The sequence below is a fragment of the Venturia canescens genome, chromosome 5 (genome assembly GCF_019457755.1).
Source record: "Venturia canescens isolate UGA chromosome 5, ASM1945775v1, whole genome shotgun sequence".
Classification (NCBI taxonomy): domain Eukaryota; kingdom Metazoa; phylum Arthropoda; class Insecta; order Hymenoptera; family Ichneumonidae; genus Venturia; species Venturia canescens.
The window spans coordinates 8993016-9004865 of NC_057425.1; the positions used below are offsets into that span (position 1 = coordinate 8993016).

Below are 11850 nucleotides of genomic sequence, written 5' to 3' on the forward strand. Positions count from 1 at the left end.
AGATAATGACCTCTGAAGGAACTTTCAGCCGGGCCCTTAAGGCACACGACAGGACGTTATCCCTCTTCCTCCTTCGCTCGCTTCCTCTTTTTTCCTTTCCCCTGCTTGGGCTCTTGCCCTTTCGTGGATCAGACAACGGGAAGAATAAATAAGATTAAAAAAAGGAAAAGGGCATGCACGTCCGTGTCTCAGGCTCGATTTTTCCTCGAGACCTTTTTTTTCGGTGCATGAATGTTGCGCCGAGTCTTGTGCCATTGCGCGATTCAACGAGAGCGTGATTCGCATGCGCCCACGATCGCTTATCGCGTCCTTCGCCTTTCCGGAATCATGGAATTCCCTGCTCTTGTGCAAGCATGAAAATGCCACGTTCACAGGGTGTCCGCAACCTCGCTGGAAGGATTCTCGAAAGAAAACCTGAATTTCTACGTTCGGCTGTATCGACGTATACGGGGTGGTCTAAAAGTCACTCCAAATACTCGGTCCCTCGTCAAATTACGTAATTTCGGACAAAAAACTCTTTTCGCACTTCCCTCTTCGACGGAGCGCTCACGGAATATCCTTCGTTCCATCAACTTCTCCGGTTGAGCCCTCCTCAGCGAAAAGTTTCTAAGAACTTTTCCTTCCGGCACGTCGGCTTATCTCCACGTCCTGTCAATCTGCGAGTCGATTCCCCGGACAGCCTGTATGAAGATTGAAGCACTCGAGCATATAAGTACCACGAGCTTATCGTGCTACCGTGCTCTTTTGCTTAATCTTACATGTTTTTTTTCCCATTGGTACATTAGCATGAGAACACACACACACACACACACACACAAATGAAAACACACGTAGTTAGTGAAGGAAGAATGGAAAGATCGTAGGATGAACGAGGACGTAAGAGTGGCCACGTATGCAACGTTAATTATGCAAAGGAAGTCAACTCCCTTGAACTTGCATTCCCCACAATAATACAGCTATCCCCCCCTGCGATTTTCTTTTTACGCAATGTCGTGTATGCACATGCATCCATGATGAAGCCGCGATAGGTTAAGCGAGTACGTACGATGAACCAGGAAACGGTGGACCGGATGAGGAGGAGCGAGCTCGCCGAATCATTTTTTGTCTTAGGTGGAAAGATAAGAAGGGCGTAGAGGATGGAAGAGAAAAAAACACTCGAAGAAAAGTGCGAAAAGCAGCGGAGGAAAAGAGGAACTGAAAAGAAAAAGTAAAAACGAAGCACAAGCGTAAGATCTTGATGCAATTGAAACGAGGGAACGCGAACGGATGAATGGAATAGAGTGGAGGCGAGCGATAAGGGTCTGGGGAGCAGGGAACCTTGGCCTTCGTTGTTCTCATCCACAAATAACATTACCCTCGTACAATAATAGTAGTAATAAAAAAAATTCTTTTTATTCGTTATATAACGTAATTTGAGGTCGAGGAAAAAGCCAGCTCTTTCTCTGTCATTACCTCGCTGCGCGTAATCTCGAAATAAAGGGAAAAATAAAAAGTATCGAAAAACAAAAACGATAACTTTGCTCCGCTGACTCGTTTCTCCCCTTCCTGTCTCATCCTCTCCTCGTGCGTACGCCTCGCGAGAACATTATTTCCCGCCCTGAGAATTGCTTTTCTCGCGCGCACATAACCCTCCGCTTCCTCAATATTTCTTGCGTATTACACACGTATATAAACATAGAATTCGTTTTATATATTTCTATAGATATAGACAGAAATAGTAAAGCGCTTATACAGCAAACGTGGCTGAACGGGCGACCTCGACCGCGAGAGAATCGAGGCGGTATTCAATCTCGTGAGTCGTCTTCGTTGTGAATACTTTTACAAAGGTTCATTTCTCCTTCGAGAAAACGAGCTCTGCTCTGCTCCGTTGAGCCGAACGCTGGTTAACTCGGGCTTCTGTGTGTGCAGCGTACAAACTATCGGCGCGTATACTCCTAGAAGCACGTATAAATCCGAAGATAAAAAAACTTGCACAAAGAGCATGTACTTTTGTTTATATATGTAAACGTGTATACACAAGGTGTAGTTATGTGTAAAATTTGCTCCATCTTCTTTGCCATTCGAGCACGAAGACCGGAAGTCGCTACTGAAGGAGGATAAAAATCCGACCTTTTTGTATCCCTTCGTTTCTCGGCTTTCGATCTTCTCGATAGTTTCCGATACGTTCGCGGAGCCCTTTTATAAAAAATCGTGCAATATCCTTGGATACGCGAAGAGCACCCGCTTTATTTCCTCGTTCAATTATCGTCGCGTGTCGAGCATGATATTACAATCGGACAAATTATTCGGCGAGGAGCGTGCGCGTCTAATAACTTTTGTGAACTCGGTCAACGATTGTTGGATCATTTTCTCATTGCACGTCGACGGTGCGCGCCCGTGTGAATGCAAGAAACGAGGATCATGACAGTGGGCTAAATATGGAACACGTGACCTTGAGAGCTTGTTAACACGAAACGTCGATGACACAATGATCCTTCGTGCGCTTCGTCAAAGCTTCTCACACGCGATTTTTTTGTGTCTTAATGAATTATATTTAAAAATGTGTGTTACGTGTATCGTGAGACTCTGTTTTCTGTAACGGGGTTTCTCTGTAAAAGTGATTGTTTTTCATAGCTGTATGCCCGCATTTCAATGAAATGTACGGCATTACTGCATGTGTAAATAAAATATATCGAAGAGTGAAAAATATAAAACAATGCACTCGCGAGGCCACTTTACGTGAGCGCACTCATTCACTTATATTTTTATCTCCATTATATTTTGATTTCCGTGAAAATATAAATTTCTTGTGACTTTTATTACGTCAATATTCTAGTCCGTGAGAAAATTCACCTCGAGAAATCTCCTCGAGATCCATCCTCGGGCTCCTCCACACCATCTTTCATTTTTCAAAGTCCCTGAAAATGTTTATACGCAGCTCAATCCCATCTCCGAGTCTCGGGAAGCATTCCCGAGGCACGTTTTATAACTTAGAATTCCTCGTAATCCGAGACTGTGAGATTTATAGAAAAACGTGGAGCGCGCGAAAAGGAGTGAGGAATTTCGTATTCCCCATGGATCTAGTTACGTCATTATCTTTGTCATTATTCCATGCCGTTTTTCTCACATTTCTCCCGCCTTTTTTGTTACAGATGGGCTCGTACGCGATCGGCCATGCTACTACCGGGCTTCTTGTGTTTCTCGCTCTTGCAACCGGAATCCAAGCTGGTCTATGTGAGCAAAATTCCACGTTCGACTGTCTGCAGAAAAATTTATTGTTTTTTTTGGTTCATTTATCTATAAATTTGATAGAATCGCAAAAAAAAACCACATTTTTGAAATACGAAACTTTTGTTGTCTCAACCGTTACCGATCGAGCTTCATTTTCAGTCGAAGCGTGATGATCAATTTTACAAGATTTCCTACCTCATCGATCGCAATTTTCTACCTTATCGACTAACAGTTTTTCTTCGTTATCGACAGCGAGGATAGCTTTCGAGAAACTAACGGATTTCGATTATCGAGGCACCACGTACTACACCGTGAGAAACATATCGTTCTACGAGTGTCAAGGATGGTGTCGCGAGGAGCCACAATGCCAGGCAGCAGTGTTCTCATTCGTGCCGAACCCTCTAGCACCGATGCAGGATACACTCTGCCAACTGCAGAACGAGACGACGTCGAATAACCCTAACGTTCAGCCACAGAGGGCGGCCAACACTTATTACATGACCAAACTGCAGATTCGTTCTGGTAAATGAACTTTACGATTATCAGTCGATAATTTTGAACTCTGACTTATCCGGGGCTTGGAATTTGAAAAAGTTTTTCGATCCAACACAGCGAGAGAAATTTTTCACAATCTTTATGACGTTCAGTCGAGAATTTTATAAATACCAAACGCTTGGTAGATTTGGGCAACGAACTGGTTCGTGCTTATCGAAATAATTCTTCGACTCGACGGAATTGAATGATTTTTAATAAAAATTCATTCGATCACGTTTATCGAAGTAATGATTTAAGTTGCTGGCCGAAATAAAGTCTCGAAACGGGGTCAAAAGACCGCGAGAGTATCTCACAAGTCGGTTTGGGGAAGTTAAAATTTGCAACTCATGAGGACTGTATTAATTTAGGGAAAAAAATAAATAACCGCCGGATCTTCGCACCTGCAGGTAAACAAAAATTTCTCAGTTTCTGAAAACGGTCGTATAGCACTGGGGGAAAGGGCTAAGTATAATAATAATAGGATACCTGGCGCGTGAGTTGAACAAACGCTATATAGGTGTGTATACAACGATGGCGATCTCAGGAAAAGCGGATAAACGGTGGGTGTGGAAGAAAGCGAGAGAAAAGGGCAGGGCTCGCAATAACCGATTTTAGCGCACTCAACAGCTGGAAGTATTCCCTTGTTCCACGAAAATGGCGCATCTTACGATTCATCGAGCAAAGTGATGCCAGTTACGCCCCTTTGTTTTTCACCATTTGTCTGTGGGACGTTTCGCACTTGGGATCTCGGAAAGTTTCTCAAAGACATTTCAATTTGGGGTCGATTTTCTCCAGCATTCTTCAAAATTCGACGTGCGTTTGGCTACTTTTAGAGATTTTACTCGCGAATACTTTTCGAGATAAATTCTTTTTGAATAGCAGAATTATGGAATTTTATGCCGGTGGGTTTTTTATCAGCTTCGTTTCCGTTGAGTACGAGAGAAGGTTGTAAAAATGAAGAACTTACGAAACTTTGTGAGAAAAATGCTCGTCGCGTTACAAAGTGTAATTAGTGGACCTCGGCGAAAAACCTGGATCAATGGATCGAGACAAAAAATGTTTAATTCGTGAGAAAGAAAGAAAAGCTTCAAATGCGGAGACAAGGACATAAATAGACTAGATGCTCGAGTGTTGCTGGTGCTCGTCTTCTGGCCCGAGGCGATAATTCTACAATGGAGAGCCCCATAAAAGTTGCTCAGCGTGAAAATTTGTTCGTGTGGTATGAAATGCCAAAGAACAAAAGGGAAATGTCTTTCCTCGTCTGGATGCCGCTCTCTTGTGGCTGGTACGAAAAATTTCGTCATTTCGAGTGTTTGCGAAGGAAGGGGGCGGCTGGAAAAAGGAAAGCAGGGTCGCGGCGGGGGTGAGACTCGAGAGAAATAATATAAAGGCGTTAAGTACGGTACGATCGAGGGTAAACAGGTACTAGCCAAAAAAAAGACAGAGAGAGGAAGAGTAAGAAAGAAGAAAGAGGATGAGCTGCTTCCCTTAAGAACTCGTGTTTGGAATATGGCAAGATTGTACAAATGGCAAAAAAAAGGACACAAAATACCAACGTACAGATATATTCGTGCACATAAAAGTATTGCTGTATGTAAGAGGATCGAGGGTAGTAAAGGAAGAACGTTAGGTGTCGAAAAGGTCGAGGGGACTCAAAGAAAGCCCTAATATTGGTTTTGACAGGGCTTGCTGGTGCGATCCTCTTGTTCTTTATTTCTGGGGACGCCTCGCGCGCTTTTGTGTGCAATATACCAGATCCCATCCTATGTATACATGCTTTTATATGCATATATAAAAGTATGTGAAGGCAGAAGAAAACTAGGAGAAAGAACGACTCGAAAAATCGGGCTTTTCGAAGTTTGGGCCTGAGCTTATGCCCTTTACATTTCTCATGGAACTATACATATTTCGTGTGAGGTTTGGTCTCGAGGTGTGTAAAACCTTCGAAACTGGTTACCCCTCGCAGAGTATTCTGACTGCGAATATATATACACCCTCTCACCTCTCCTCCTTTTTTCCATCCATCGCTCTCCTCTTTCCCTCTTTCTTTTTAGACTTTTTATCCTCTTCTATAGCTCTCTCCCGATGTCTGAGCATCTTTTTTGTTGGGAATTTCGAACACAGTGGAACCCGTTAACGAAACACTTTTTGAGCGACTCACTTTTCCGAAACGAGATCCAGCAATCGAATTCGAGGAAGTAAGAAATTTCGGTGGGACGTTACAGCCTCGACGGGGCTTCTTGGGGCTCGTGTATTCATCTCCGTCAGAAGAAACAATACAATATCGAACGATCCGATGTTATTTCGTGACGAATAATCGCTTACTGTTGATTCATTTTCAATGGTGCTTAAATTCATTTGATTGGTAACATCCGATTGGAATGATGCTATTGAAAACGATAGATTTACATGTAGAAATAATGTGATAGTGAGTCACAAGGGAACTATGAAATCCAAAAATAAATTATAACGCAATGAAAGAGCTGATGGTTCGTTGGCACGTCGTGTGCAGAAGCGCCAGGGTCTTGAAAGTCCCCTTAACTGCTCTTTCTCTTTCTCTCTCTTTCTTAATTTTTGTCCCCTTCCTTCTGTCTCGTTTTCGGAGGCACCAACTATGAAAAAAGAAATAGACCAGGCAGGTGGAGCGACGAGCGCCACAGTTAAATTATCGCCGTGGACATTTGCCAAAATGAAAAAAAAAATCAGATGAAATAAAAGAGGGAGAGAGGAGCGAGTGACCAATTCGTCGTCGAAAGAATTCATCACGTGGGCGAATGCGAACGTGATCTCGATGAGTCGTTCGTCAGAGATTCTTCATTGGTTGCTGTTCAGTTGCGACCATTTTTTTCGGTTCAAATTTCCCTCCTCTCTCTCTCCCTGTAATCGATTATTGTTATCTCCGTTATGCTCGTTTACACAATCATCACTCGACGCTTCAATGCTTAAAATTATGAAAAATTCTTGTGCTAAACAGAAAATGTTTGTCTGCGTCCTTGGGCGTTCGAAAGAATACCAAACAAAATGATACGAGGATTGGACAACGCGCTGGTTTACACGTCATCGAAGGAGGCATGTCTCGCAGCCTGCTTGAACGAACGTCGCTTCACTTGTCGCTCCGTTCGATATAATTACGATCTTATGCAATGTCATCTCTGCGATTCGGATCGACGTACCACCGATCAATACGTCCAATTGGTCGACGCTCAGGGCGTCGATTATTTCGAAAATCTCTGTCTCAAAGGTACCAATGAAAATGTCAATTTTTCAATGACTCCACATACGAATGATAAAATTGAAGAAAATTAAGAAAAATTGCGGCAAACCAACGCACGAGGGACAAACGTTTCATGAAAATTCATTTTTCAGGCTCGGAAGCGTGCAAAACTGAAAAAACCTTCGTAAATCCACGAATTGGAGTCGCCAATGAGAAAATTGCACAATACGCCGGACTGCATTATTATCCAGACAAAGAGATCCAAGTTCCGACTGAAGACGACTGTAAATCTGCGTGCGCGTCGGAGAACGATTTCCTCTGCAGATCGTACCTTTATCGTGGAGTCCCATTGGGCACCGCTCACAACTGTCATCTTTTCCATCTCGATCATTGGACTCTGCCCGACGGCCCATCGACTTATCTCAATGCTGAGCGACCCCTCATCGACAATGGCGACAGGGTTGGAACTTACTCTGAGAATTTGTGCGAAAGTGAGTCTAATTACAAAGATTTTTGAACTTATCGGATTTCGTTATCGATTCGATATTGAAAACGTTTAAATTACAGAATCTACCCAATTGCCAGTCGTCGTCGAACAACCGATCCACGATCCTACGCTCAATGAATTCTCGAGGGACAATGTTAATTGTGACAAAACAGGCACTTGCTACGATGGTAATTATCGCATGAATCACATCAAAGTCATTCACTATGAATAATAAATCCAATTCCCTTCGGGGAATAAAGAGATTACGAAAATACTCAAACCTCGTTTATAAATATCATTTCAAACGAATCTTCATTTGCAGTCACGGTGGACTGTAAAGACACCAGAATCGCTGTCCAAGTGAAGACCAATCAAGCATTCAACGGTCGTATTTATGCTCTGGGTCGATCCGAGACTTGTAACATTGACGTTGTCAATAGCGACCTTTTCAGACTGGACTTGACAATGAGTGGTCAAGATTGTAACACTCAGAGTGTGGTAAGAATCAATTCACTGTCTATTTTCTCATTCTTCAGTAGATCTTTCACTATTCTAATATTCACATGAATTTTCGCTCGTAATAATATTTATTCTCCATTGAAACTTTGATTGCCAAAGTACTTTTGAGATTCTCTGATATTTTTTCAACTTTTTTTCATTAAAAATCGCCTTCGTCCTCATTGACCTTCAAAGCAGTCTGTTTAACCTGCAGCGTGATGCTTTTCAGACTGGCGTATACACGAATACGGTCGTACTCCAGCATCACTCGGTGGTGATGACCAAAGCCGATAAAATTTACAAGGTCAAATGCACTTACGACATGTCCTCGAAAAATATTACCTTCGGAATGATTCCCATCAGAGATCCCGAGATGATAAGCATTACCAGCGCCCCCGAAGCTCCGCCACCGAGAATTCGCATTCTCGATAGTCACACGCGTGAAGTCGAGACTGTACGAATCGGTGACAAACTCACTTTCCGAATTGAAATTCCCGAAGACAGTAAGTCGAATTTCTCGTCCTCTCACGCATTATTTCGTAAAATATTTTCATTTTGAAATTTTTTCCAATCACTTTTTGTCTTCTCAGTATTGGTCGCAATAAAACTTTCGTTATTACTTCAATTGCAATGATAGCAAATCCACTCGTCCAATTCAAAATGTATTCGTTCTCAATCGTCAAATTTATTTACAGCTCCCTACGGAATATTCGCTCGTAGCTGCGTAGCGATGGCTAAAGACTCGAAGAGCACTTTCCAAATCATCGATGACGAAGGGTGCGTAAAACCGTTCGTGCTAATTTTAAATGTTGAATTTCATCGATCTTTCCGGACGCAAAAACTCGATTAAATTATTTAAATCCCTAATATTGCATTTTGAATGTTTTTCGAACGTTTCGATTCTGCTGTTGTTATTAACGAACGGCTTTTTTTTTTATTTTACAGTTGTCCTGTTGATCCTTCCATTTTCCCGAGTTTCACGCCCGACGGCAACGCACTTCAATCTATTTACGAAGCATTCAGGTTCACGGAGTCTTACGGCGTGATATTCCAGTGCAACGTCAAGTACTGTCTCGGACCTTGCGAGCCGGTACGTTCAACGGGATATTATTATTTTGCTCCTGAAAAAACTGTGCAATAAATCTGACGAAATTTCATCGAATAATATTCGATCGAACACCTTTTTAATGGAATCTCGAATTGAACGATTACAATCATGTTCAGGCCGTGTGCGAATGGGGCCGTGAGTCCGTCGAATCGTTGGGCAAGAGGCGCAGAAGAAGCATCGCCAACGGAACTGAAGGAAAGTCGGAGGACATGACGCTCTCGCAGGAAATTCTCGTTCTCGATTTCGGCGATGAAAAACAATCGGAATTCCTCAAGAGCGATGCGAGCATAGACTTCAACGAAGCTGGTAAGTTCCGCGTCAATCAAAAAGTCGATCGAATACAAATTAAAACATTTGACCCGCGAAAACGATTATTGTCACCCCGAAATATTCGGTTGCGTTTAACAATTTTGACATCTTTTTTTTCCATTTCAGACAAAACAGTCACCATAATCGAGCCCTGTCCCACGAAAACGTCGGTGTTAGCCTTAGGTGTGACATGTGCCCTTCTAGTTCTCATCTACGTATCGACCATATTCTGTTACTACATGAAAAAATGGCTGACACCGCGTAAGATGATGGCTTAAAAATTCTCTGCCAATAATCAGAGTCCATTTTTGGGACTGGAAGATTGCCAGAAGAGCAACGAGAGCTTCGACGCTCTGATCGATCGAAGGCAATACAAGAAAAAACATGAAAAAAAAAAGAAAAAAGTAAAAAAAGGACGAAGGACTGAATTAGTGGACGCCAGATATTTTGCGGAAAATAGTTCCGAATTTTATCTCGCACGAATAATCCAACGAGGATCTTGTCCCTCGATCTAATATTTTTTTTTTGTTTTTTTTTTTATTTTTTTTTTATATAACTCCATTCGTATTCGCGAATCCGACTTTTTTTGAGTAAGTTGCAAGGCTGAAGGTTCGATTACTCGATTATCGAGGAGAGCCTCGAACGCTGCACCGAGAATGAGCAATGCTTTCAAATTTTTGTAGCTTTGATTTCAACAGTTTTTCATATCAGTATCAATGCTGGATCCTTTTTCGATAAAACTTTCATTTCATAACGCGAACGTATCAACGTTTTCGGATAATTCGTACTTGAACGATAATTTGGATCGTTTGAAAAAATTAGACTCGATTTATGTCTCTATTCGATCACAATTTATGTTCGTTTGAAGAGAAAAAAAAATTATTTGACTCATTCCCACAGCAAATATAGACTTGTAACTCACTTCAAGACTAGCGGTATTTAAAGGTTCACGCTTGACTAACGTCTCTAATCATAAGGAGTCCTGCCCCCTCCCCCCCCCCCTCACTACCCCCTCCTCCGTGTCCTCCCTCCCTTCTCGAAAATTCCTCGATTATCCTCATAGCCCATTCTCGTAGATGTTAAGACATGAAAGTAGGTTAGATAAAATCCATAACGTTTAAGCGACAATTAAGCTACTGCAACATATGATGGCATTTAAGAGATAATAATAATCATATCTTTGGGGGGCGTCATGAGAATACACATTGAAATACATTTAAAAGAAAAACAAAAAACGACATAGGAATAGATTCATTAATCGTATTACGTAAAAAGAAATCACCACGTGCTCACTTTGGCCCGACCAGAAAAATAAAAAAGGAATAAAATAAAAACGAGCGTATCCAGAAACGAAGAAACAATTCCGAGAAGCCCGATCGTTTCGTGCCCCGAAGGAAATAATTGTTCAGATGTTCGAACTTGGCGAGAATAATTATGTTGCGAGATGCCCGAGCCTCTCGCGACTTCGGCGACTTTGACTTATTCGATCGAATAATAGCGAATTATTTAATTTATTTGATTTTTCTAAATTTTTTTTTTTTTTTTTTTTCGGTGTGATGATATTTTCGTGATACGATTCGCCCGGAAACTATGAGACTTCCTGCGAGAAGAGAGCAAAAAGAGCTTTTTAGTAGAAAACAATTTCCGAGGGTTCAGTGTATTGAATGAGTGAAGAGAATGTTGGCTGATGGTCGGGCAAAATTGAAAGAGAAAAAAAACGATACGAGATAAAGTTAGCTAATGCTTATTGAAAATTGAGATAAAAAGTAATCAAATTAGTGCATCGGATGGAGACGGAAAAAAGTAGCTCTTTTAGAAAGAGAGAAAAAAATGTATATATATGAGAAAGAAACGAGAATGAAAAATGGAAAAACAAAAACAACGTGTACGAATGGGCCTCTGATAAGGAAGAGCCCACGTTCATTATCATCACGAAAATTACGAAAAAAAAATATACTCATCCCGATATCACGCATTATATTTGTATTCTAATTTATGTAATGTATGTACTACAATTGAATGTTTTATTAATTAAATGATCATCGATTTTGAATCAACGAAAAGTTTTTATCATCGTTTTACCAACCTGTTGTTTTCTTACTCTTTTCTCTCGATTTTCCCTTCATCAATGGACAAGAAGTTAAAAAAATAACCGAAATATGATTTTAACAAAGTCTAAGCATAAACCCACGTTTCAAAAAACATCGACGTCGTTATCACAATTTGTAGTATCCAAATGCTCTTCGACCTCGAATTTTTGTCTCACTGGTTTTCAAGATGATCGACTCTCAGATTAAAAATACCAAAATTATTCAGTCACTCCTGGAGTTAGGATTAATGAAAAAATGAGATTGTACAGAAAAATTAGGTGAAAATAGTCACTTTATTTTGCGAATTCTCTCAGCCTCTTGTCGTTCTTCCTGATTGGCCAATTTTACGGTACAATATTGATAAAGTGCAGCGAGATGGTGAGCTCGTGCCATTCGTTGA

At 41.3% G+C, this 11850-nt stretch overlaps 1 protein-coding gene across 1 annotated transcript in view; it reads left to right on the forward strand.

Annotated features, from left to right (window-relative positions):
• tyn (trynity) overlaps positions 1-11417 on the forward strand; it is a 36377-nt gene extending 24960 nt beyond the window's left edge. The window contains exons 2-12 of the mRNA XM_043418680.1: positions 3132-3213; positions 3463-3732; positions 6719-6985; positions 7111-7449; positions 7526-7633; positions 7768-7943; positions 8173-8446; positions 8639-8720; positions 8889-9033; positions 9168-9357; positions 9487-11417. Of these exons, the coding sequence (XP_043274615.1) occupies positions 3132-3213; positions 3463-3732; positions 6719-6985; positions 7111-7449; positions 7526-7633; positions 7768-7943; positions 8173-8446; positions 8639-8720; positions 8889-9033; positions 9168-9357; positions 9487-9638 (2085 nt within the window). The 3' untranslated portion in view covers positions 9639-11417. The remainder of the gene's footprint in view (positions 1-3131; positions 3214-3462; positions 3733-6718; positions 6986-7110; positions 7450-7525; positions 7634-7767; positions 7944-8172; positions 8447-8638; positions 8721-8888; positions 9034-9167; positions 9358-9486) is intronic.
• The last annotated feature ends 433 nt before the right edge of the window (positions 11418-11850 follow it).